Source organism: Podarcis melisellensis (genome assembly GCF_964234715.1).
Source record: "Podarcis melisellensis genome assembly, chromosome: 10".
Lineage (NCBI taxonomy): Eukaryota > Metazoa > Chordata > Lepidosauria > Squamata > Lacertidae > Podarcis > Podarcis melisellensis.
Genome location: NC_138542.1, coordinates 22,063,195 through 22,090,993, shown reverse-complemented (window position 1 = coordinate 22,090,993; position 27,799 = coordinate 22,063,195). Strand labels below are relative to the sequence as shown.

Below are 27,799 nucleotides of genomic sequence, written 5' to 3'. Positions count from 1 at the left end.
GAGAGGAAGTCTTGTTTACAAGAGCAAAAGTTGTGCAAGCAGGTTGACACTGCTGGGTGTTAAATTTATTTTGTTCTGAATATTATGGGTAACAATAGCACTGTGCTTACCTTTACTATCCAAACTAAGTTTTTCTATCAACATCATAGCTTCTCTATAGAATGAAGTAGGTAACTCAATATCGTCTGTAGGTGTATCTGAAGACGGAGTTAAGTCATCAAAATCATTGGCAACTCCCATTGCTCTATAGATCTATAAGTAATAAATACATAATCAAATAGAGTAAAACATCATAACAAATCAGCCCATTTCTTTTTAACTATTAGGCCATAAATAGTGTTTCAAGAATACAGCAATAGCTCAGTTCAGCACAATTCAGTCAAATCAAATCATGATCAGTTCATATGCTGGTTATTTCACTACAAAACATTTGAGAAGCATGACTGTCCTTGACCTTGGTGCCATGATCCTCCCCTCTTGTCCAAATGCGAACAGATCTACAGTTTGGCCCTAAACAATGGCCTGACGTCTAATATGCAAGCAAACCAGGGTTTAGCTTGTTACACAAACCCATCTTTGCGCTACATCGAGGGTAGCCTTCTAAATATTGGATTATAACTCCCACTGAAACTGACCATTTGCTATGCTGTCTGAGGCTGATGGGAGTTGTAGTCTAATAACACATGGAGGGCACCACATGATATGCCTGTGCCACATTCTCCGTCAGCTCACCCACTTCCAGACAGTTTCTGGATTTTATGCCAAAGCATTTTGCCTTGTTTAGTTGAATGCCTAATAGCGGTACACCTATAGTGTCATTAGCTGGCTCTCCCTAGGTGGAAGGCTAGCTGAGAACTTGCCTACTTAACAACTTTTAAACAGCTCTTAGCTTTCCTAATAGTGCTGCTGATTTCTAACTCTCCAGGTGCTGGTAGCCACACTTCTTTTCTCCCAATTTCTTTAACAGTCCTATATAGCCATGACCAGAATATTGGCATAATTTGCCCCTCATTCACAACTTTATTATAGCTCATATCCAGTTCTGTATTAAAAGAAGTCATAAAGTTTCATTGGTCTGACTGAAACATTAAACTGACTTCCTGAAAGTGACATTATTAGTGTCTAACTGCAACAGTTATTTTGCTAGCAACCACCAAGTACAGATTGTTTCCACGCAGACATCTCTTCACACATCCAGGGAATATGCATGTCCAAGGCTTGCTATAACTCATTCCTGCTTTTGCACATTATCCTAAACCTTGGATCAGCATGTCATGAGTGTGGCCACTCTTTCTTCCTCAAAAATTGGTGAAAATATCCTTGCCACTAATAGTTCTGTACAAATGTTTACAAGTTAAGGTAAAATTTTGACAGCCTGTTTTACAGTACCTTTTTTGTTTCATTCACATTTCGGGCTTGATGTCTAGAAAACAAACATAACACTTTTCAGTATGAAAGTGTTGCAAGTAAACTACATTTAACTTTAAAAATGTACACAAATTTTGTATCTGTGTCTTTGGGCAGCAGCTCAGTCTGTTTTGGAGCCACTTTGTGTGTTTCTAATTAGGCTCTTTATCTGGAACTACATTAGATCTGTTAAAAACGAAACTGCTTCCCCATCATTCACTATAATGAGGAATCTAAAAACAGTACATATATTTTAACTTAAGTGGATGAAATTAGCAGCCCCTGTAGCAGCCCCAACAAAGTGCAGAAGCCTGTCAAATTTTAGGCAGATAAACCCAGTGTGAGGGTGCATGCAAGGCACTTTTAAAGTCTGATGTTTTAAAGTTTGATGTTTTAATTGAAAGAAAAGTATGTAACTTTTTCATTTTTCTATCAGAACCAGATACAATATGGTCATCCCCTTGACTGTTTTTGGTGGGTACAATAGGAAGCATAGGGGCAAGGTGTGAGTATGGAACTCCCAAGAAATTAGGGTAGAGGAAATGTCACCTTCTTACACACAATGATCCTGCTACTCTAATGGTTCAGGGTAGTAGTGGTAAAAAGGGGAGGAGGCTGCTAGACATCCCTTCCCTGAGTTTGTGGGGATACAACTGAGATGTCCCTATTGACTTGCATAAGGACAGACGTAGATCCACATTAAAAACACAGCTTTTAATTGTCCCACAACAGATCACTATGATTGGAGTGCCCTGGGAAATAATTAGGTAGAGGTAAAGGGACCCCTGACCATTAGGTCCAGTCGTGGCCGACTCTGAGGTTGCGGCGCTAATCTCGCTTTATTGGCTGAGGGAGCCGGCGTACAGCTTCCGGGTCATGTGGCCAGCATGACTAAGCCGCTTCTGGCGAACCAGAGCAGCGCACAGAAACGCCGTTTACCTTCCTGCCAGAGCGGTACCTATTCATCTGCTTGCACTTTGATGTGCTTTCAAACTACTAGGTTGGCAGAAGCAGGTACCAAGCAACAGGAGCTCACCGCGTCGCGGGGATTCGAACCGCCGACCTTCTGATTGGCAAGTCCTAGGCTATGTGGTTTAACCCACGGTGCCACCCGTATCCCTTTCAGGAAATAATTAACTGTGATTAAAAGTTAGACCTGTGTGTCTAAACCAGTGTTTCTCAAACCTGGGGCCCCTTGCTGTTGTTGGACTACAACTCCCATTATCCCTACCTAACAGGAACAGCGGTCAGGGATGATGGGAATTGTAGTGCAACAACTGCTGGTACCCAAGTTTGTTGAATACTGGTCTAAACAAATGATCCCCACACCTCTTAAGCTCTGAGTATTTCCTGAGTCAGCTTCCTGAAATAATGAGGCGTTTGAGTTGAGACTACAGAGACACTTGGAATCTTACGGAGTCTCTGTGAGGCTTTGAGACACTTTGTTAGAGGCACAGATTCAAAAATATAAGAACACATCCTGAATCACCTGATAATTCAGGATACCCAGAGAACTGATGCATAGCTCTGGCAAATTCAAAATTAAACAAAATGCAAAATGGCAGCATGAACACATAATTGCAAAGGCTTCGTCAGGAGAACTTGGAAGGCTCTGGTAAATCTGGAGATGCGATACTTGGCTAAATATATCGCTGCCATTATTCCAAATAACAGAGCTTTTTACACCCATCAAACAAGTAACATGCATTCAATGGTGGGATAAGCTCGGTATGTAGAGCTTAATACTCTTGATTTCAGAGTTGTGGGTTCAGGTCCCACACTGATATCCTGGATTGCAGGGTAATCCAGGATATCAGGATATCCCTCTACAATTCTATGATTCTAATGTTCTAAACCATGGGTAGGCAAACTAAGACCCGGGGGCCGGATCCGGCCCAATCGCCTTCTCAATCCAGCCCGTGGACGGACCGGGAATCAGTGTGTTTTTACATGAGTAGAATGTGTCCTTTTATTTAAAATGCATCTCTAGGTTATTTGTGGGGCATAGGAATTCGTTCTCCCCCCACCCAAAATAAAAAAAAAATTATAGTCCCCCCCCCAAGGTCCGAGGGACAGTGGACCAGCCCCCTGCTGAAAAAGTTTGCTGACCCCTGTAAACAAACAACATTATGGCTTTTAGTACCTCTCTTCTTCCAAAGATGCTTCACTTAAACTGCTGTCATCATGAAGTTCATGTAGATTTTCAATAATCTCCTGACTGGTTTTCTGCTTTGAAATCCATTTTTTATTTTCAGTTTTTTCTACATCCTTCACCTTGGCAATAGGATTTTCCCTCAAATGCAGATAAAATATAGTGTTTAAGAATCTACAGCAAAATATTGTAAGCCACACTACCTTAAATAATTTGCACTGGGTTAAAACAAATACACCTGTAGCAAAACAAAAAAAATTATACAGTGACAAAAATGAAACCATAACATACGTAAAGATGGAAAAATTATTGGAAGATGATTTTTGGGACTCTTTGAGGAAAATTAGAACTAAATGCTACTAACTACAACAGTATGACTATTTCAATTCAAAATGATGAACTATGCTCTCACATGTCCAGGAAGGAGATGTAAATAAAGTCTACATCTGATGGTTGTATAGTTACTTATCTCCTTGTGCAAACTCATTCAGTACATTCATATGAGTACAGATGTGTATATTATTATTCATACTCACTTCTTAAAAGTTACTGTAAGTAATCCCTTTCTGTCTGAGGAAATTTTGCTCATTAATTGACTTTCTTCCATAATTTCACCTTCATTTTCTGAGGGCTTTAGATCCCTTTGTTCAATATTCATAGCCAGTTTTTTCCCAACATTTGCAGTTTCTTTTTTTCCAATGACCTCCATTTCCTCCCATTTCTGCTTCCTTTTTTCCTCTTCAACCTAAAACAAACAAGTCAATATATTTGTCAGAATGCAAGTAGAAAGCCAATTAATTTTAATTGTTCTTTTTTTTTTTTGCTCAACACTCCAGGAAAACAACCATTTCACCCTTGAAAAGAAAACACACACTACTAAGCTTGCAAGTTAATAAGTATTTGTATTGCAAGTACAAATTGGTAGTAATGAAAGAATACATGTATTAGTGACAGAAAAACACACACAATATTTAAGTGAAAGCAGATAAAATATTATTTAGAAAAGTGACCAACAATACTATAAATGAGGAAAATGAATCTTACAAGAGTAACATTTCACACAGCAAAAGTGAAGAGTGCCAAGCAAGAATGACAGTAAATGGAAATATTGATCAATACCATGTTCAGAAGCCACTTTCACATTTTGGCCCAAATTCTTACCCTGCTTAAAATGGGTGCAGTGAATTTGTTAGGCCATTGCACCTATTTACAGCCTTTTCATGTTAGTATAGTCAACTATTAAATTTATTCATTTATTTATTAAATTTGTAAACTGCCCTTGATTCGTAGATCTCAAGGTGGTTCACAGCATAGAAATACAAAAAAAAAAAAAATACATGATAAAAACAAATTGGTGAATTAATTCTTAAAATCATCGTCTAATGGAATGAAAGCATATATCTCTTCCTTCGTGATCCGCTTAAGAATAATTGTGTGAAGCTTAAAAAGAGGGCTTTCTGATAAATGCTGAAGAGCTAAAATGAACAGGATGGTTGAAGTGCAAGAAAGATCAAAGAATGAAAAGCAGCAGGTACACCTCTACCTCTTTTTGCAGTTGGGCTTTTTCGTTCTCCAAAGCCAGGAACACTATCTGCAGCATTCCTACCTCATTTTTAAACCTTGCGACATCACGTTCCAATTCTTTATCCAGTTCTTTTTTTGATGTTTGATGGAAGCTTTGTTCAGAGTTTCTCGCTTTATTTCCAATCTCAGTGTCGGTATCTTTACAACCGCTTACAACAGTCTTAAAACTATGTAGAGTTTTTCTACTTGTTTCATTTGCTACATCAAAATGTAAGTTTGAATCGTCCGTCATGATCGGTTGTTTGATACCTGCAGTTTTAAAAGTTGCATCTGAAACACTGTCTTTACAAGTATGCAATGGTGAATAATTGGGACTTGTTATTGGAGCTGAAGTCTTTCCACTCTTATTTCTTTCCAAGTGTTCAACTGTATTGTCACTCCTTTCTTCACCTAGGTTCACTTTTGTACCTCCTGTATTATTGGACAATGCCTCATCATATGTGTTCCAATGCTGCTCAATATTCTGATTTTCATTCTTACACAGTTTAAAAAGAGGCTTCTGAGAAATGGAATTTTGGGGATATAAAATTGTGTTTTCAGTACTGAATTCCAATTCTGTGATCACAGAGTTTGACTCTCCATCACTCTTTCCATGTATACCAATGGTACCTTTAGACAGATGAGGTGACGGTGATTCTTTCGTACCCTCTAATACACCACTGAAGCCATCTTGCGATATTCCTTCCTCAGTAGTATCGCATATTCTCTCATTTCCATTAACTTCGCCGAACATCTGCTTTAGTTCTGCTGTAATGCTCTTAAAATGTGTTTTGACTTCCCTTTTCTCACTTGCAACCCACATTTTTTCATATCTTTCTTCCCAGAGTGTTGAATACAAATGATTGTATTTATTGTTTGATTCTGCATTGTAAACAGCTGCTTCCGTTTTCTTTTCATCACAACTATGTGCAATTTCTGCCTTCTCAGTCTGATTTTCAGGTGGTGGTTTCTCTATAGAGTTGGATGTGCCTATTATATTTATATCCTTATGCAAGCAAGTATGGACAAAGAAGAATTAGCAAATGATAACCAATAATTATGCTACAAATATTATAAGAAGGAATTTAGTGTTGGCCTTTTATTTTTTAACAAAAATGTTGGGACTGCAGCATCATAATAAATGAAATATATTTCTTCCTTTTGTGCACGTGTGTGTGTGTGTAATTTACTAAACTCATCGCTTTGGACAGATTTATAAAGTAAAATAAAAAATCCAAGTATTAATATTAAGTATTCCCTGTACAGATTTTCAATTATTGTGTAGCAAGAATAACTGAGGAAGCTGGAGAAGAGCTGTGAATCTTTTGAGAATTCACGGCTCTCAAAACCATTAGAACTCAGCAAATCTAATGTATTCAGATAGATAGGAATACTCAACAGGTCACAACTTCTTCCCAAGCTGAGGCCTCACACACCATTGTTACACTTCCCACTTCAGCAATTGTCACCACTTGCATAGACTGGCACTGGTGGTTATCACAGGGAATCTGTGCAAGCCACACATAGCCAGTTGCAAAACAATGGAAAACAATGACTGCATTAGTTGTGGCTGAAGGGCTGGTGCAGCTTCCAAAGAAGCAGACAGGTAATGGGAACGATCCAATCTATGTTTATGGGAAAAACAAGACTTTTGAAGAGCCTTTCCCATTATGAGGCAACGGTTGAACTCGGACAAGGTTCAGTTCTTAAGACACTGTGCTCAGCTCTGTGAACGCTCACGTGAAACAAGCATCTATCCCCACCCATGGAAAAACCTTAAGGAAACAATGATACAAAAACCTCAAACAAGGGGAGAACACAAGGAGGAAACAAACAAGTGGATGAAACACTGAAGACAGGAAGAAACAGACCCTAGAAAAGACATGGGAATGATTGGGAGAAGAACAAAGTGTCGGGCAGAACAGCGGACGAAGGGAACCAGACAAACCACAGAATCGAATGACTTCTCACATGGTCAACAAAAGGGAAGGATAGAAAGGCAAATATGCACAACAAATAAGAACCATTATGATCCAAAGACAGGTCCACAGAGGGTTGAGACATCTCCACTTTTGGATCTGGCTCCCGAAGGAGGAAGGGGTACTGAAATTCATTGGAGCTGTAATTTTTTTCTTGCTATCACTGGAGGGTGCTCGGTATCTATTCTAAATACATATCTTCCTGCCTTGCGAAACTACAAGATACTTGAATATTACTGGAGAAATTTTGACACTATGTTTAAGTGCTTCTGTGGTAAAATGGAGGCTGGGGAATCTCTCTTGGTGGGGCTGTGGTTTTCTGCGACCCCAAGAAGTAATACGCCCAAGTAATTCCATGTGAAAGAATGATACAAACATTGATTTGCTAGACTACTGCAAAGGTCTGCCCATTACTTTGAATTCCTCAGTAATTGCCATTTTGCTGCTAAACGTCTTTCTAAATACACTTTTCTATCAGTGGCATAGCTTTTAATTATTTCCTATGCTCAACATTTGACATGCAGCAGTCCATATTTTCAAATATAATTGTATTTGCCCTACCTCTTTCATTTATTCATTCATAGAGGAAAGGATCTATAAATGTGTTGAGACCACAGAAACCAAGAGCCTTAAGGGAGTTCCCATTCAAATAAACACAATACAGTTCTAGAAATAGAGAATGGGCAGTGATGAGAAATCTGGCTGAAATTAACAAGTAGGAAAAAACATAGAGTTTGGAAGCAGAGATGATGAAGGTATCAAATTCATCAATTTACCTTCAAAATCACTGAAAAACTAAAAAATAATAATCTTAAGGATTATTGCAGTTACATAAGAAACAATATTCAGTTTCAGTATTCAAATGTTTTCATTTGTACTTGTGTACTGTTTTCAAATACTTACCTTGTTCTCATCTTTTTCTAATTCTTTCATGCCTTTTTGTTCATTACATTGATCTGTAAAATATTACATGAAAATGTGTGTTAACTATTATAATTTCTGTTTCACTGTACTCCACAGAAAACCCAGATAGTATAAACACTTTTGATAGTAGTTGTTTTTTTAATAAAAAAAACCCTAACAAGTTAGCTATACTAAACTGAGAAGTATTCAGACTTCCAATGCAAATAATCAAATAACATTCCAGGGCACTCAGCACTGACAGAATATTTCCAGCAGTAATCCAAAAAATGGGAGGAAAATGTGGTTAGGACGTCCCTCCAAATACCAACTCACACTAAAATTAATTCTTCAACATAGATTAGAACCAGAACTAACTAAAACAACTAACCCAGTTTCAAACCTTGCAGTCCACAACTCTGTTAAGTGGGCCCACAAAATATCAAATGAGCTGTGAATAGAATTGTAAGGCATTTTCTCTGCTCTTTGGTATATAAGCAGATCTTAATATTGCAAAGAATGAAACCAACTACCTTTTGAAGCAATTCTTGTTCGAACATCAGATAACTCTTCTGCTCTTCCAGCAACACTGGTATTGCTTGCAGCATCATTTTTAGTTAATTGTAGTAGAGATGCATCATCTTGCATCAGAGAGCTAAACGGTTTAGCAGGAGGAACAGTCCTCAATGAATTACTGGTAGAATCCCAGTCAGATGTATCTGATAAAGTCAGAATAGTTTTAGAAAGTTCAAATTGCATTGTATTTAAGGAAACGCCATGACACATTTACTTGTTCTAGAAAACAGACCAAAATTACCTAATATGTTTTCAATTTATGGACAGAAAGATCTATGGCCTATTATGAACAAAGGAAAGCTCCATAGAGTTGAAATACTCATCTCTGCAAAATGGATGACTCTTCTTTAGGAATTTCAGTGGTAGCCCTCTATGCAAGGATCTTCTGTTTACAATACTTGCTCATGCATCTCACAAGAGAAACATGGTCATCTGTATATGGAAGCATAGAATGTACCAAGGCCACATTTTCTGCCTTTTCTCAAGAACTTAATGGTGGGAATCCCTCTCTTATTTTTTACAGTGTGTCATGGACTAGCTAGATGCAGAGGAGTGGTGAAAGGAAACAGCTGGGGAACCCGCAAGGGAAGAAGGCTTAGAGCCTGGGGATTGTTGGTGGGAAAACGATGAGCGGTCAGAGGGAGAGGAGGAGGTGTCAGAAGCTGAACAGTTAACATGGTTTAGTGAGCAGGAAGAGTCCGAGACAGAGAACAGACCAGAAGCAGAAGCGGGCTGGGGGGGGGGGGCAAGAGGCAGAGATGAAGCAGGATGCTGAAGAAGCCTGGGAGTCTCCCGCTGTGACCAGCTCTCCCCCTCCCTGGTCTCCCAGAACTGGAGAGGTATGAAGCAGGCAGAGCAAAGACGGGCAAGACAAAGGAGCCTCAGATTGCTTGAGGAGGACCCAGGAAAGGAGGAGACTTAGGAAGCTATGAGAAGGCAGGGATCTTCAATCCTTGCAACTGCCTCATCAGGGCAGGACCTGCTGGGAAGTATTCCTGTGCTCACCAGGCCTGAGCTGTTTTGTTTCTTTGAATAAAGAGTTAACTTCATTGACACCTTGTGAATTATTGCTGATCTGATCCTGACACCTGCCCTGAGAGAGACTAAGCTAATATATGGTAGCCTTAAGTTCTTCCTTCAGAAGCATAGGATAGTTTATTTTTTTTTATCAGTGCATGACACAAATAAAAATAACTAAGAACCTTCAAGATCATCTGCAGCGTCTAGTCCAAGTTCTTCCAGTAAATCTGAAAGAAGAAAAAATACAAAGTATGTCAGCTGAAAATGATACAGTGGACGCCCGGGTTGCGAACGTCATCTGTACGGGAGGCATGTTCGCAACCCACAGCGCTGCGTCTGCGCATGCGCGGGTCACAATTTGGCGCTTCTATGCATGCGCCGGAAGTAACCAGTTCCGGTACTTCCAAGTTTGACGCGGTGCACAACCCAAAAACACGCAACCTGAAGCGTCTGTAACCCAAGGTATGACTGTAGTAAACAAAATGTGCATTTTCCTCCAAATAATTTATCATAGAATGCATTACCTGATTTTTGCTTTTCTTTGCTTTCTGCCCTCTGAAGATCAGCATCATGTTTGAAGTTAGCTTTATCAGACTTTGGCTGCAACAAAGATAATCCAAAAAGAAAGATGAAACATCTGAATTGGACTGTTAGCTATGATGATTAACTGAAGTAATTAGATTCATGTGAGACGACCACCTCTTCCACTGTGGGAAGTTTGCTGGACCAATAATTTTAATGGTGTAAAGCAGGTTTGTGACTGAATGCCGGATACTACATATAGAAATTAACATATCTCCCATTGTTCTCATACAATAAAATTCACTCAAGCAGGGTCAAATGCTTGCAGCCAAACATTTCCTAGGACCATTATTGGTGACCTCAGTATGGCAGCTTCTCCATGATACATTGGTTGCAACTCATCTACCATGTCTCAACAAATGAAACTAGTTTATGGAAAATGTAACTTGAAAAAAGAGACATTGCGCATACCTTTGTAAACCAAGAAAACTTTTTTTTTTTTTTTTTAAAAAGCATATTCTGCTATTCAATGTTACACTTCCAAAGCTTACCTATGATCTCTTCCCTCACATATATGCACTACGATTTAGTAAGTATGTAAAGTATAGAACATACTGAGTTGGTTAGAGTGTGGTGCTGATAATGTCAAGATTGCAAGTTCAATCCCCATATGGGATAATATATAAGGAAATCAAGAAGAGGCTCAAAAGAGCAATGTTTCTTTGAAAGCCTTGTCAGTAGTGCAAAGTAGCCTACCTTTGAAGTCCATGAAGATTCTTCCTCTTCCTCTTCCTCATACATTCCAAATGTCAATGCAGCTACAAAATAAAAGAACTGATTTTTCTCTATAAAAGAAATTTTCCGCCACAAGCAAGAGGGCTGCCCCAGCTGACAAACCATCACAGCAAGTGACAAAGCAGCAAAGCTGAGTTGAGCATTTGCTTGGCTAGAGAAAGTACTAGTATTCATTTCACCACAGTATCGGTTTAACTGCATTGTGACACACTTTCTGATATTTGCGGCCTAAGCAACTTTAAAAACTAATGTGAGCACCTTTAATTGGGTCTGGAAACAAACTGGCAACCAATACTGCTCCTTTAAAACTGGGGTTATATGAGTTCTAAAGGGAACCCCAGCCAGTAACCTGACTGCTGCATTTTGAAGCTTCTGAGTAGATTCTAGGGCAGCCCCGCATAGAATACATTGGGATAATGCAATCTGGAAGTCACCAGAGATTGGAGTACCATGGCAAGTTATATTTGTCCAAAATGGGCTTTAACTGGTGAACCATGCAGATGAGACAGTGGTGTTGGAAGAAAGGGTTTTGGATTTGTTTAGCACCAGAGAAAATTTTGGGACAAACTGGGTCTGCCCAAAAGGAGAAAACTCTACTTGAACCAGGATGGAACCAGACAGTTAAGACTTAAAATTAAAAAGAAGGCAGAGCAATTTTTAAATGGATTGAAGCAGTAAAGACAGGAAATAAGCAGCACCTGGTTCAGAACAAATCAGGGATGAGTAGGGAAATGTTTATGATCTAAGTGGGTGAACATTGAGAGTGCATGGCCATATAATAGACAAGGGGGGTGGTCATAGCATTTTAGGATAAAATACATATGCCAAAGACATTTGGAGAGTGTCACTATGTCTAGGTATCCTTATTTTGACCAAGATGGTTGAGCTGGAGTGCATTGTCTTAGAGGAGAACATGCATAGGATTATGCTGTTATAGTAGCATTAGCCGCAAATAAATACGCTTTTCTGCTGACTTGCTGATACTTGCAACCAGTAGTGCTGGTTGGGCATTGGACAGGTCGACCAACAGTCGGTGGAACTAAACTCAATTGAAAGCAGTCAACTAATTCTTATTGTGTTCCCATTCTCCTTTCTGCTGAGTTCTACAAGAGCAACACAAGGTGGCAGAAGCTGACGGCCACGCCATCCCCTGGACAGGTTAGAGCAGTGTTTCCCAACCTTTTTTTGGCCATGCCCCACCTAAGCATCTCTAAAATCCTGATGCACCCCCCCCCCCGGTGACATATAATTCTTATTATTCAAAAAGTGAACTCCTATTCACGTGGAGGAAGCCTAATGGAAGCCTAATGGAAGACCATTAACTTGGTCTAAACAAGCTTCCAAATTGCTCCCCGTGGGGCGTGTGCCCCACATTGAGAACCACGGGGTTAGAGGTAGACAGGTACACAGGTAAAGGCTGTCTGAGGGCAAACTGAGACCAATGCTTGCAACAAGTCACTGTATTTCAGATTTTTAAATACGCGGGTGACCGAAATGAAATTCCAAAATGATATTAACATTATAATCTGTGATATGGATAAAGAAAATTTGAGTTTTGTACCCTTTTTAACAGCACCATCTTGCAGGGGATTCTGAGGGCTCGCGATATGTATCCTTTTTTTATCAACAACTTCTGATTTCCCCCCATCTTTCTCTTCATCATCTTCTTTCTCAGCATCTTCCTCTGAAGATTCTCCCTAATGCAAAGAATGTACTAATTTTAAAATTAAACTTCCCACTTATTGTTTAATCTACATACAAATACATTTTTGTAAGATTTAAGGTGGACGTCCTGTACTACTTACCTGGGAGTAAGCTCCACTGAACAGAATGATACTTAATTCTGAGTATGTACATATATGATTGTGTTGAAAAGTTAAAAATACCACTCAAGGGTCCTCTTGTGGGAGACACTAAGAATGGCTTTTTATCTGAAACATCTTGCTTCAGACTGCTGCCAATGTATTATAAGGGGAGAAATGTCCATCAATCTGTCAATCACTAAGAACTCTGAAGAGGGTTCTCTCAGAAACCAGTCAGCAGATTGGTGTTGTTAGTGAGCCCTACTTGCCAAGGAACAATTAAAAACTCTTGATTGTTCATTTGCAGCCACACCTTTACCTGCCCGCACCTGACATCACATATAATATGAGATGTGTGGCAGGTTGGCATGGTTTGGGCTTGGCTTAATTATAGGCCCGTAGGCTAGAGATTCCCCACTGTTGTCAAAGTTTACTTATTTTTAACTACAGTTCATTTCCATTATTTTAATAACCATAAATCATTACTGATCCGTTATCGTTGTAATTCTATGTGCTTTTCCTGTATGGACTCATGAAAGCAGTTCATAATTAAAAAACAGTAATTACCAACTATAAAAGAGTAGACACCCTAAGACGGATTTCTGAGGAAGTTCTTATAGACTGCGCATGCTCATAGCTGTCCTTGTATCCTAGTCCCTATGCAGGTAACCTATGCATAGGTAGCCTATGCAGATTTTGTAGCATTGATGAAATACAATAAAGCTAGCACTTACCAGTTAACCATCACACTACTATATTCTGAACCAACTGCAGTTCCCAAGCAATTTTTAAGGGCAGTCATTTACAAAATGCTTTACACTAGTTCAGAGGTAGCCAATGAGCCGTCTTAAATCTGTTTTGCACTACAGCTCCCTTCACCCCTAGCTGTTAGCCATGCTGACTATCCCTGCAGTAATCCAACAGCAGTTATACAAAAAATGACGGGGTGGCTAATATGAAACCAAAGATTTTACCTTTAATTCAGATTCCTTTGCTGAAGTTCATCTTTACCTTTCATTTTTTGCTTTACTACATTTTTTTCATCATATTATATTTACTTACTTTGATACTAGGTTGAAAAGCTTTTAGATTTTCTTCCTCAATATCCTCACTTTTCTGAACGAGTGGTTCACATACTGCTTCTTCCAGTTCTTCTGAATCCATGTATTGTTCTTCTCCAATATTTTGATTATCCAAAAGATCAGCATCTTTGGAATTCTGTTTTCTAGATTTGTGTTTTTCAAGTTCTGTCTCAGACTCAGGATCATCAACATTTTCAATGTCATCACCCATGTTTGAATCTACCCCGTTATCATGGCAACTGTTTGAGGGAGATGAAAATGCATCTTTTGTACAATCTTTGGTTGCTTCAAAAATCTCAGATGAGGGGGAAACTTTTTTGGGACTCTCATGTGAAATATTGGAGTTTTTCTCATTTTCTTGCAATTGGTCTTCATATTTAGAACTTTTTTCTTTTTCAAATGAACAATTGGACAGTTCATTATTTACACTGCTAATAGCTCTATTTTCATCTGAACGCTCAAATTGCCCATCAATAAAAGACACAGAGACGCCAACAGATTCTTTCAGTCCTCCGTTTTGTAAATCTATTTCACTATTACTATTAGAAGCATTTCCCTCCTGCTTAAGCTCACTGGATGCAATAGATTTTCTTCCTTCTGGTTTTTCAAAATATTCCCCTTTCACATTTTCTATCTTGCCCAAACTTTCTTCTATGTTTTGTTCACTAAAATTATTCTCCTTTTCTTCACTGAAGTTATCTTCCATTTCTGCCTTTATCTCCTCTTCATTCTCTTCCTCTCCTTCCTCTTCTTCCTCCTCTTCCATGTCTTCTTCCTCTTCCTCCTCCTCTTCCTCCTCCTCCTCTTCTTCTTCTTCTTCCTCCTCCTCCTCTTCCTCGTCTTCTTCTTCCTCCTCCTCCTCCTCCTCCTCACATTCTTCCTCTTCAATGATTGAAGAATCATTTGGATCATTCAATTCTTGCTTTGGGGAATTAATGGATACTGCTTGTATATTTTCTTTTGATGATTGATTATTTTCATTGTCTTTATACAAACATAAGTGGGTATAAAAATACAGATGATAAACAAATGATAGATTGAAACTTGTAAATTAATTTTTTTACCTGCTTAGGGTCCAGTTTGGGAGTCATCTGGGAACACTTTGAAAAGGAGCCGGGTGAGGACAGAACAGGATGAGGAAAGGATTGAACTTGGAACAAAGGCTTAGGAAGGGACTTTCTCAGATCTTCAGCTTCAGAATCTGATTTATTCTGTTGTGAAATGGCTATAGGTTCTGCTTTGATAATGCTACTTTTCTCATCTACTACATCAAAATACAAACACACACAAAAAATTAAACACAGGAGAAATAATTATTTTTAAAAATTGCTCAACCAAGTTATAATAAACCTGTTTTACAGGCCACTTACCATTTTTCTTGATTTGCTGGGCAAGATTCATTATCTGAGCCAAACTTGGTTTCTCTGGTTTCTGGAAACAAAATTTAAGCACATTAAGATTTAACTGAAGCAACACTTCATGTATTATATTTTTAACAAGGCCACATTATGTTGTTTCTTTCTCAGCAGTGGGTGAAGAAAGCTCCAAGACTTTTACATAATCACCCATCACTAGAGTTATCAATCAATCATTCAATCAATCAGTGTTTATTATGGCAAACAGCCTATTTAAACCATAATTTCTGCATAATTCTCTACATAAACAATAAAAACGATCCATCTGGGGTTTAATAATCAATATATTAATTAAGTGTACTTAAACTATGTACATCGCTGGAGTTAGAGTTTGCAAATGAGAAAACTCGCAAGCGATCAAAAAACACTGATCACACTGGTTGAGGTATGGTGTAGTACCAATAGCATATGGTGGACCCAAGTCTAACAGATTATGGTTCAACTGAGTTCTGCAAGTTATAACATACCTTAGGACTGAAATCTTCTTCTTCTGAAGAAATCCAGCTGTCATTATCTGCTTTTCCAGAATCTCTGAAATGAACATTTAAAAATCAGAATAAAAATCCAGTTTTGTAGAACTAATTTTATCAAAGAGCAGATGTAAAATCTTACCTGAATGAATCTCCAAAGGAATGGTCATCAATAACTGTTTAAAAAGCATGCACAATAAAAACATAAAAATCAAGACAATGAAGAAACTTTAAGGAACAATTTCAGTTAAAATGTTTTAAACTGTACAAATCTCTAAAGATATTAAGGAACAAAGATAAATTATCTTTAAAAATCTGAAAATAACTGCCTTGTGCACTTTTGTACATGTTCACTAGCTAAATAAAAAACAGCAAGCACGGATCTAAGATTCCCCCATTGTAAAGCTTATCACTTCCTATGGTTTTGGGAATGGTGGAAATGCACGACCATTTAGCATATAAATCCATAATCAACAATATACATGGATACAAGTGTGCATGAATAGAAGGACCTATGTAAACACAACTCCTTTAAAAGTCCTTTAAAAGTCGTGGCTTTTTGATTACATCAATGTAAAAAAATGGCTCCATAGGCTTATCTTTATTTTAATTGTGAAGTTGTCTTTTAAGCCAAAGTACAAGAAAGTTTCACATTCACAGATGCCTCAATGTGTATTTGGGGCCTTGTTGAAAGGCAGGTCAGAGTTTTTTTTAAAAAAATCAATCAATAAAACAAGCACACAAGCCACCTTCCATGTTGGGAGTAATTTTGAGCACTCACACTATCTCAGTTGGGAAATTCTGAGGGAAAATAAATCAGGGCTTTCCCCAAGAGTTATCCAAAGCTCAAAAAGTTCTGGTTTATGGAAGTTCTACCATCGTCAACCCTATTGCCTTCCAAATTTACTTTTTTCAGGGGCAGGAGGTGGGTAGGAAATGCAAAGTACTTTTCCTAAATTTCCAGCTCTCTGCAAAGGAAGCTTCTGAGCTTGTTCATCATGCATGAGAACTCTGGAAATTCTCTCCCCCCTCCCAATAGATAAATGAAGGAGACTGAAGAATGTCACTTCCCATAACAGGCTGAAAAGGAATGAGAAGCTACACAGAAGAAACAGCCCACATCCTAACACTGGATAGTGCATGGAGAAACAACTTTCAGAGACCAAAGATACAATTCACTCATCCAAATTACCTCTGCTGACATGTAACACTGTGAGCTCTAGTTAAGCAAGGCCATTACCCTATGGATGAGAAGTTCCTCACTGCCTGAGGAACATTCTCTGTGAAGGTTAGACAATCCCATCATGTGCACAATGGGAGCTCTAGCATACAGTGGATCCAAGTAGCACAGAACAGCAACAATCGCTTCTAAATCATTCACTCTTGAAGAGAACAAGATACCAAGGGCTAAATTAGATGATAGGTAAAATGAGAAATTGCATTTCGCATTTCTGCATTTTAAAACAAATTGCAGATATGGGGATGTTGATCAGACCCAAGTCCATGAAAGATAAAACTGATGCTTATAGCAACTTCTTCTCCAGGAGGAAAACCATTGGGGGGTGACAACTATGGCAGGGGGAGAGGATTTAAGCATCCATCCTTGGTTGCCATATTTTTCAATCCTGACACACACAAACCCATCATCTAGTTTGGCCATTATTTCCACATCAGCTTGCTACAATTGAACTATGTACTACGGATTTTCTAGAAGCAGTAAGCACAAACCAAAGCAGGGAATCTGAATTAAAAATCTAAATCTAAATGAATCATTACATATTTGACCCTTGGAGACTGTTATACCTTTCCCTGAATCTCCTGTTGTGTGACTGAGTGTCAGGTGCACTTGTCTATCTATTTAGGCCAAGGCATGGAAGGAATAGATAAAAACAGTGAATTCATAAAACGATTACAAATATAGAAACACAAATACACATATAAACTAACAAGTTATTCAATGTAATGAGTATGCTGCAATGAAAAACAAACCACCAATTCAAGTTCAAGAAAGGCAAATCATCCAACTCTCTCCCACACTCAGATATTTGGATTTCCCCACTTCTCATAACAGATCAAAGACACAACTAGAGATAAAAAAAATGGAGTTTGGAAAGATGTAGCTGATACATTTAGTTCTCTGCTTGGGAATACTGTATCTGATCACTACATTAATAGATATGATTCCCCCGCCTTCTAAATAGACTGGTTACCAATACAGGGCATGAAAGTTTTCCATTCCATTTAGCATTATTTGCCGGTGAATCTGGAGCTGGTCTTAACAAGTGTGAAAGCATGTTTTTTCTCCTTACATATTTTGGTAGATTACATAGATTAATGTATTGAGATGAATATGCTAACATTCTTGTCTTATTTCTCAGGAGGCACTTCTAAGCAGTGGCGTAGCGTGGGGGGTGCAGGGGGGCCCGGCCGCACCGGGCGCAACATCTGGGGGTTAGGGTTAGGGGGCGCAAATCCACGGGTTAGGGGGCGCAAATTACTTGCCTTGCCCCGGGTGCTGACAACCCACGCTACGCCACTGCTTCTAAGATAGCAGTATAAGTCCAGCTGAGATAAATGAGGCTCACTGCCAGTTAAATGAGCACTGTATAGGATTGCAGCTTCTCAGGATACAAAGTGGGTGGGCCTAGCTAATCCTCCTGACCTTTCCAGCATTACGGTATGTTACAACAACCAAAATAAATTCTCTCATGCTACAAACTTACTCTAGAACAATTTATAAACATCATTTAATAATAAACACATTAGTATTCAGTTTTGTTATATATACAGGCAGGAAGCTTCCTGATCATTCTTTTTTTTTTTAAAAAAAAGTGACAATGTTGAAGGAAAGACTTACATTGTATCAGTGTTTCCTAAGAAATGAAAATGTAACTTTAACAGTTGGAAAACACCAAACCAAACAGTTAAAACAGGATTAAGGGGCACATGAGGCACACACACACACACGTAAAAAAGGTAAATGTAAAGGATCCCTGGACAGTAGGATGCAGAAACAAATGTCTGCCCCCCAACAGTCCCCTGCACAACAACTGAGCTTGTTCCATTAGGAGCAACAGAAGGTTTTTTAAAAAATAAGCCCAACTGCTGAGGAAGGAGGGGAAGATGTGCAGCAAAAGGAGAGCCGAGGAGGTAAAACTTAACCTTCCACATGTACTGCAATGCCATCAAATATTCATCCCGTGCAGCACTTAATTAGGCTTGATGGGGGTGGGGAACTATCTCAATGGCTCCAACGAAACAGCATTTTTAAGCCCAATTACTGTGCAAGGGTGTGAGGATCCTTGTTGAGATTACAGATGAGGAGGGAAAGATTAACTAACTGTAAAGAGGGTGTTGACAGTAAGTCTGAATGTGTATGTGCATGTCTCTCTGTGTATAAGGGCTGTGGGCATGATTGAATGAGTAAGTGTTATGAACATGTTACTTGTGAATATGCAGCAATTTGCATATGTATAAGAGTGTTCCAGGGGACTCATCCACTTTTTTATGTTAGTCCTGACCATGGCTGATATGCAGCCCCTAGGAGCTTAGACATTAGAAAACGAAACCCTTGGACCCGAAAAGATTCCCTACCCCTGGTTTACACTATGATAATTATGGTTACAGAAATACGTATCCAACCTAGATTCACCAGCTTGTAGCTACTTTCTATGAGCACTGTTCGTTTGGCTGTTTTGATACTACTATTGTGAGAACCCTGGGCTGTTTTTCAAATTGAATGCTGTTGGCAAGCTCGATATGCAGCCAGAAATTAAGCTGCCATCTCTCATTCCACAGTGCATTCAGAGACATTATTATTACTATCATCATCATCATCATCATTTAATATATGAATCACTTCCCATGAGGGATCCTGAAGCAATTTACAATATTACTATAAGTCAATATCCACGACTCTTAGGTTTCTACTGCAGAAGTGACAGCATAAAGATATGAGATGAAATGCTGGCTGAAGCTAAGTTTCGATGTCCGCCCCCCAAAAGCACCCCTTTCAGTTTAACATGCTATGCTTAGGGATTTCCATGGTCACTTAAGCTCCAAAATGCTGGGAAGTTACAGCTGCTAAGGGCCACATCCTTAGCAATGTTTTATTTAGGCAATATGAATATGGCATGGTATCATATGTTTTGGTTAGTTGAAGTTTCACCACTACCTTAAAGCTTTCAGTGGCAGGGGGGTAGACTTAAGCCCCAGACTTCTCTGTACACCAGAAAATGCAACTGAATCTATCATGCAACCAAAGCTACTGAACTTGCAAGCAATACCCTCCACACAGAATGACAGAACTAGAAGTGACCTTGTAACTCATCTTTCCTTTTAACCCATTAAATAAGTGAATAGGCAGGATGTGTTGCACTAGTTGCAGCATGATGACTCACATGAAGGTAGGTATATAATGTTTCAAAGCAGCATTGTGGCAATCATTTTTCGTATCAGGGCCTAGCTCTGTAAATATACACATGCACTAAGTTTGCAGATCAAAGAGTGAACCTTCCCTGCAAGACTCTGAACTTCTTTTTATTTTAATAAGCAGACACCCCTCAAAGAATAACAAAGTAATCCTAGTGTACTGCTGTTTTGATTCTTGTACCTTGTCATGGAATTTGCTTCTCTCCAAACTGACCACCCCTTCCCAAGTCCCACCCACCCCCTTTCCCCATTGGGGGAGATATTATGATTAAGTTCAGGATTACAATGAGGGTTTAGGAGGACACATACTTATTAATTACTTCTATAAAGTGTGTGTATAAACTTAATTCTTAAATGTGATATTTTTTACTAAGCAGCCAATGACACAAAGTAACTGCAATATTATAGAAGCTGTTCTATTCTAGCCCCTCAAATATGGCATACATGTAAGTTTGCATATAGCTACAGTGTAATGCAGTAGCCTAAAGCCTGAATTGTTCAGGTGCCATAAACTTTTAAGAAATCCTTAGACGCACACACACTCATTCTGCACTATATTAACATACTGTACAGGCATGTTTCAGGATGAAAACTCAACAACCCCTAGTAGGGGGCACACAGAAGCCATGAGGAATGTGGCTACTCTGCAATGAACAAGGGGTTAAACTAACTGACCTTCAAATTCCCTTCCAACTCTCATCATTTTGTGATTATTATTAGTTGCCAGTTGGGTACTTGAAACATAGAAAGGGTAGCTTCAGTTTGCCTGATCACTTCAGTTGCATAGATTCCATGTCGGAACAAGGAGAGATTCTCTTGTTTTAGTATATAAAATCGTACCTTCTTTGTTTGTAGCTGGTGCGCCCAACATGCCAGAATATCCAGGTTTTTCTGGGCTGCTCAATAAAGTTAAGACTTTTTGATCTCCAGAGCTCTGTTCTTTATTTTTGTAGTTAGAAAATTCAGATACATATTGCAGAAGACTAAGGGGTAGAAGGGAGATAATTTTTACAAATCATGACAATACAAACAATTGATTCTTCATGAAGAGATTAAGAACATAGGTCAAACCAGAAGAACAGTTTTACATCAACTCAAGGAGTAAAACCCTAACTTTTGCAAGGGTCTTTGACTTTCTAAAGATCCACTCTCACATAACAGTTGATCCATTTATTTATTTATTTATTTATTTGTGTGTGTGTGTGTGTGTGCGCGCGTGTATGTATGTAGCTAGATAAATAGATATTTTCATTCCAGCAATGATTGAAGAGATTCAACCTATTTATTTTATGGTCAATGAATAATCTTAAATGTTAGAAATAAAAGCTTACATGGGATCTCCGCTATTCAGAGCATAATCCTTTGTTGACCATCCACTTTCATCTCTATGAAAAACATCTGAGCCATGTCGAAGAAGAATGTTTGTTAAATCACGGTTTTTTTCAGAAGCAGCAGTCAACAGTGGAGTTCTGAAACAGAAAGGGCAAGAACGGCTGAATTTTATTGATGAATTTAACTTAGATCTTCTACCCACTGCTGGTTAACAGAACAATACAAACCAAGATCTGCTACACTGAAAATAATGTAGATAAGGCAAGGCATCCCTCCCCCCAGGTTTGTCAAACTCTGCCAGTAGTGAGTGGGACCAGTGTTGCAGAATTCTCAACTGTGCCTATCTAAATCCAGCACAGGTGTAAGCTACCACTAGTGAATCCCTGCCACTAGTAGTCAGGGTATACTCACAGAATCTGGTGTTTCGGGGTGGGCACCTGCCTGATATCAATAGGCAGGGAGTTCCAAACTGCAGATGCTGCCACACCAAAAGACTGATTTTACAAATGTGGAACATGTATTATGTGGCACCTGTATTAGTGCTGATTCCGCCGATCAAACTGGTCAAGTGGGCATATATGAGGTAAGGCGATCTTGCAGGTGAATTGGTCCCAAGTTCCTAAGGGCTTTATATACTAATAGTAACGGCTTGAACAAATCAGCAACCAGTGTGAATCTGAGCACAGGTGTTATATACTAACAAGGTCTCACGCCTATCAGCAACTGTGCTGCACCATTCTGCACTAAATGCAGCTTCTGAATCAGGCACAAGGGAAGCCCCACATAGAGCACATTACAAGACTGGAGTGAAGGTGTAAATGGAGGTGTAAAGCAGGTTGCCAAAAAGGACGGAGTAGGAAGCATGGAAATGAGAGTCAAGAAGAAAGCAGGGACATGAAAGGGTGGGCAGCACAGGAAGGAAGTTCCATGCAGATATTCTCTTTTTTTGGTCAAGATTAGATCAAGATTAGGCTACTATATTGCTACACCAGCAAAGCAACATTTCAGAATACGATTCAAAGTCTATTCACTGCAGCAGCCTTTGTCCACATTAGCATGCTAGTTAAAGGTTGTGAAATTCTACTGCGAGAATAAAAACATGGAGAGCTGGCAATTATTAAGAACAGACCCTACCTCAATCCGCTCCAAAGGGTTGGAGGAACCTTCAAAGCAGATTGCAGGGGGGTCTACAGGGCACGGGATGGGAGAACTTTTGTTGCAAGAGTAGAAGTAGTTCTGCAAGTGCAATTACTTTCTTGCATACAACCCATAGTCTCTTCATATATTACAATTCATGGGACAGAAACTGCAACAGTTTTCTTTAGAAATAGTCCTTAAGTCTTTAAATCAGATAAATGTGCCAGACTGTACCTTCCTGAATTATCTGTGGCATTTACAGAAGCTCCTTCTTCCAAAAGAAACTCTACAATTTCTCGATTGTTTTCTGTGACAGCAACAATTAGAGGAGTATTCCCATCCTGTAAGCATAAAACTGAATTAGCAGACAAGATTTGCAATACAGACATATTTACTGTTTTCCATAGAACTTGAGGACATTTGTGTGTGGACCAAAGTTGTCTGCCTCCAACAGAGCTTGCACAAAGTAAGGTGGGAGAACTCCAAGTCTGAAGGTGAGGGGAGCTCCTTTAGACAGTGTTCTTCGATCCAGAGTTCTCAGATATTGTTGAACAAAAACCCCACCATCCCCAACAGCTTGCTAAGCTGTCTAGGGATGACCGAAATTGAAGTCCAACACAGCTGGAAACCCTATTATAATATAATATAATATAATATAATATAATATAATATAATAAATATAATATAATATAATATAATATAATATAATATAATATAATATAATATAATATAATATGGTTCCCAGCTATGTTATATTATATTATAATTAAAATTAATATATCACCCTATACTCACAGGTCTCATTGAAGAATACTACCTTAAGAAAGGCCTCTGGGGCTTTGTGCACCCAAACTAGTACTATACAAGGTGCACATAGGATCGCTTCAGGCTTCTTTGAATTACTCTCTTCCCACTTCGGTAACCAACGGCAGGACAGGGCAGCGCCACCCCCTAATTACTCTGAGTAGGTCTCTCTCTTCTCCTTCCTGTTCCCACAGAGGGGGAATAATTTGAATAATATCTCACTCAACCCAGATCCAGCATGCTATGCTTTCACATGAATGCTTGGTAAATTGTATATGTTGCACTTGTTGATTGGGGATGGGTGGGTAATATACAAAAGTTACTCATTACAATGTTCTCTTGCCACAAAAGACAAGTTGCATGCAAGTTGACAACATAAGCAAAATTATTTTTATTCAATAAACTTTTTTAACATTCAAAAGAGCATTCAGAAGTAAAAATTATTTTATGGTATTCAGCTAATTTTACTTTACCTCATTCTGTGCTTCAATATCAGCATTATATTTAAGGAGATGTTTTGTAATAGCTATACCAGAATTAGCAGCAGCAAAGTGGAGGGCAGTATTACTGTGAGTATCCACAATATTAGGGTCTGCTCCGTTCTCAAGCAGATAAATTGCACAAAATTCCTGCTGGCATTGTACAGCCTGCAACAATTAAAGAAAGGAAATTAGGCCCACAAATTATGTTAATACAAACAAATATTTAATGCTGACAGAATTTAATGAAACATGAAGAAATAACTTTAACTTTATAATAATTAACTTGTTGATGGTTGTCATTAACAAAAAAGTGGTACTAAACTGGCATTTTCAACTAGATATGGCATTTATAGAATGTGGTATTGTATTACTGCTTCATACATACCTTCATTAATGGAGTCTTCCCTTCATTATCACGGAAATTTAGTTGGCATTTGTTGCCTACCAAGAAAGCAACAATATCTGTATATCCACCAGCACAGGCAAGATGCAAAGGTGTTCTGGAAGGCATACCATTAAGTACAATCAATACATCACTCAGAACAGCAAAAGTTTTTTCCTATGTGTTATTTGACTTAATATTTGTTATCTTACACTTTTGGTTTTGCCCATTTCCCCCTCACAACAACCCTAAAAGTAAAGCCTGATTGACACAGTTATTAAACTTCACGGGACAAGTATGGACACAACTTAATAAAGACTCCCCACACCTACTGTTTCTCGTGGTCAATATTAGTGCATTATTTACATTATTTTTTATTAAGTAAAAAGTTGCAAGAAGTTAACGGGTGCCTGAAAACAGTGAGGCAAGAACAACCCCAAGGAATGTACAGTGGTACCTCGGGTTAAGTACTTAATTTGTTCTGGAGGTCTGTACTTAACCTGAAACTGTTCTTAACCTGAAGCACCACTTTAGCTAATGGGGCCTCCTGCTGCCACTGCGTCGCCGGAGCACGATTTCTGTTCTCATCCTGAAGCAAAGTTCTTAACCTGAAGCACTATTTCTGGGTTAGCGGAGTGTGTAACCTGAAGCATATGTAACCTGAAGCGTATGTAACCCGAGGTACCACTGTACTGAAGGGGCTGAAGACTCCAAGACTGCTTTACACAATCCCTGCATTCTACCCTGTAAGGGAAACATCATGCAAATGACCAATTATTTCCTACTCAGAAGCATCTTTAGCTGCTGCTTTTTAAGACACATAGTTTAGCTATGCTCCTATTCATGTAATGCTAGGGGCAGACTTTGGTAATCTTTCATAATATGGCCTCCTGTGTGAGCCCAAAATTTGGCACCCCCTAATAAATATTCCCAATCACAAATCTTCTCAATCTTGCACCCCCTCAGTTCAGCACCCTGTGCGAGGGAACTGCCCGACCCACCCTAAATCCAGATGTTAAGCATTCAAAGGTGTTATGTGATCTTTGCAGGGGTGCCAACTTAAATAAAATATTGGGGGGGGGGAAGCTGTGCCCTGCATAACAGATCACATGGTGCAGCACACATACACATTTGAATGGCAATGCCCCTCAACTTGGGGGGTGGCCCTCTCAAATATTTTATTGGGGATGGCCCGAACGGACCTTGGCCCCTAGGAGTTGGCGCCTATGGATCTTTGGACACAAGTGCACTACTGAAAAGGTGCACTTTTCAACCAAGGTGGTGCCCAAATTCATTGCTTAGGGGTACTGCCTCCCCTCAACTTAGCCTACCTCACAGGGCTACTGTGAAGATACAGCGGAGTGACTGCTGCGTATATCACCCTGCCCTTCTTCCAGGGGTGCCAACTTGAATAAAATATTGGACGACAACAGGTAAGCCCCACCCCGCATAATCAATTAACAAGACATGGTGCACACACATCACTTGAATAGCCATGCCCAGCAACATGGGGGTGGGGGCTGGCCCCCTCAAATATTTTAGGGGGGGCAAAGTGACCTCAGCCCCTAGGAGTTGGCTCCTACAGATCTTTGAACGACTGAAAAAGTGCTCCGGCATCCAGGATTCGGATGCAGAGGGTTCAGGGCCAGGCACCGACCAAGGAGGAGACTGAATTCCTTGCTTAGGGGGTACTATCACTCTCTCTCGCTCTTGACATGGCCTACCTCATAGGGCTACTGTGAAAATACAGTGACTGTTGCATATATCACCTGGCACTCCTTCAATTGGTGCCAACTTGAATAAAGTATTGGGGAGATGAGGAATGGCCCCCTCAAATATTTTAGGGGGGAGGCCAAAGTGTCCTCAACCCCTAGGAGCTGGCTCCAGTACGTTTCCGAGCACAATTTAAAGTGTTGGTGTTGACCTTTAAAGCCCTAAACAGCCTTGGCCCAGTATACCTGAAGGAGCGTCTCCACCCCCATCGTTCTGCCCGGATGCTGAGGTCCAGCGCCAAGGGCCTTCTGGCAGTTCCCTCACTGCGAGAAGCAAAGCTACAAGGAACCAGGCAGAGGGCCTTCTTGGTAGTGGCGCCTGCCCTGTGGAACGCCCTCCCATCAGACGTCAAAGAGATAAATAACTACCTGACATTCAGAAGACATCCAAAGGCAGCCCTGTTCAGGGAAGTTTTTTATGTGTGACATTTTAGTGTATTTTTGGTCTTTGTTGGAAGCCGCCCAGAGTGGCTGGAGAAACCCAGCCAGATGGGCGGGGTACAAATAATAAATTATTATTATGGATCTTTGAACCACTGAAAAAGCAATCAGGATGAGAATGCAGTGGGTTCAGGGCCAGGCACCGACCTAGGAGGGGACTGAATTCCTTGCTTTGGGATACTGTCACTCACTCACCCTCGACTTGGCATACCTCACAGGGCTACTGTGAAGATACAGTGGAGTGACTGTACAGTGGTACCTCGGGTTAAGTACTTAATTCCTTCCGGAGGTCCATTCTTAACCTGAAGCATTTTAGCTAATGGGGCCTCCCGCTGCCACCGGAGCACAACTTCTGTTCTCATCCTGAAGCAAAGTTCTTAACCCGAGGTACTATTCCTGGGTTAGCGGAGTCTGTAACCTGAAGTGTATGTAACCTGAAGCGTCTGTAACCCAAGGTGCCACTGGATCTTCAAAGGAAGCAGCAGCAGGCCAAGCTGAGAGCCAAACCGTGTAGGAGGAGGAGGAGGTGCTATATTCCCGAAACAACAATAATAATGATAATAATAATAATAATAATAATAATAATAAAATGCCAAGAAGCCTCAGATTCGGGTAGGGGCGGGTGCCTTTTCCGCGGCTCTCCCTCATCACCTGGAGTCCTTATCCGGCTCGTTGATGTCGTGCCTCTGCACGAGCCGCTGCACGTCGCCCAGGCTCCCTTCGGCCGCTGCCCGGTGCAGCTGGCCCAACTCTTTCTTCCGCACCACGTAGGCGCCATCGCTGGCGAGGCACGAGGCGCAGGCGGACACGGCAACCTCGCCGACCGCTTCGCTAGACGCCGCCGCCGCCGCCGGCTGCTGCTCCGCCGCCCGCCTCTTCTTGAGCCTCAAGATGCCCTTCAGCCTCTTCATCCCTGTCGGCGGAGGCCGGGGGAAGGGAAGCGGGGCGGCGGCGGCGGGGCTCTTGGGGGGCGCAGCCGCCGGCCGACTGGACTCCCTCTCGCCGGGAAACGAAAGCGGCCCCTGACAGACATTCAACGGCCCATTGGCTAAACTGGGGATTGGGGTGGGAGGAGAAGGCCGCCCGCGCGAGCCGCCAACCGCCGCCTCAGAACCGCGACGGTGGGCGGGGCGAGGAAAGCGCGGCTCGCCGCCAAGGCAACGGCTTTTTCCTCAGGGCGGAGCTACGCATGCGCTCGGGGAGAAAGGCTTTCCGGCAGCGAGATCTCTTCCTTTTAAAACGGCGCATGCGCGGCTGCCCTTGGAAGTTCCTCGGGTTCTCTTCCTCCCAGCCGCTCTTCAGTGCGCGTGGCTGGGTTGCCACGTGCGTTGCGTG

The 27,799-nt window shown here is 40.3% G+C and overlaps 1 protein-coding gene and 1 long non-coding RNA gene across 10 annotated transcripts in view; one reads left to right on the top strand and one right to left on the bottom strand.

Moving 5' to 3' along the window:
* Positions 1-27,598, bottom strand: part of ANKRD26 (ankyrin repeat domain containing 26) — a 57,539-nt gene extending 29,941 nt beyond the window's left edge. For 5 of the 9 annotated variants that reach the window (XR_014172557.1, XR_014172558.1, XM_081928894.1 and 2 more), the window contains exons 1-21: positions 27,116-27,594; positions 24,255-24,369; positions 23,861-24,034; positions 22,818-22,924; positions 21,446-21,583; positions 20,955-21,097; positions 15,826-15,859; positions 15,681-15,744; positions 15,169-15,229; positions 14,863-15,062; positions 12,476-12,611; positions 10,876-10,937; positions 10,122-10,197; positions 9,780-9,824; positions 8,535-8,720; positions 8,005-8,057; positions 5,103-6,128; positions 4,096-4,304; positions 3,551-3,700; positions 1,390-1,423; positions 111-252 (exon numbers count right to left, since the gene is read on the bottom strand). Coding sequence is in view for 7 of the 9 variants with exons in the window: in XM_081928894.1 (XP_081785020.1) it covers positions 111-252; positions 1,390-1,423; positions 3,551-3,700; positions 4,096-4,304; positions 5,103-6,128; positions 8,005-8,057; positions 8,535-8,720; positions 9,780-9,824; positions 10,122-10,197; positions 10,876-10,937; positions 12,476-12,611; positions 14,863-15,062; positions 15,169-15,229; positions 15,681-15,744; positions 15,826-15,859; positions 20,955-21,097; positions 21,446-21,583; positions 22,818-22,924; positions 23,861-24,034; positions 24,255-24,369; positions 27,116-27,375 (3,415 nt within the window). In the remaining 2 variants the exon portion in view is untranslated. Of the gene's footprint in view, positions 1-110; positions 253-1,389; positions 1,424-3,550; positions 3,701-4,095; positions 4,305-5,102; positions 6,129-8,004; positions 8,058-8,534; positions 8,721-9,779; positions 9,825-10,121; positions 10,198-10,875; positions 10,938-12,475; positions 12,612-13,778; positions 14,783-14,862; positions 15,063-15,168; positions 15,230-15,680; positions 15,745-15,825; positions 15,860-17,486; positions 17,538-20,954; positions 21,098-21,445; positions 21,584-22,817; positions 22,925-23,860; positions 24,035-24,254; positions 24,370-27,115 lie in introns of all 9 variants that reach the window. The other 4 variants (XM_081928900.1, XM_081928897.1, XM_081928896.1 and 1 more) reach the window with 4 other exon arrangements.
* Positions 17,519-18,503, top strand: LOC309379677. The gene is made up of 2 exons (XR_014172588.1): positions 17,519-18,082; positions 18,238-18,503. It is a non-coding gene; the product is annotated as an uncharacterized lncRNA (long non-coding RNA).
* Positions 27,599-27,799: the final 201 nt, after the last annotated feature.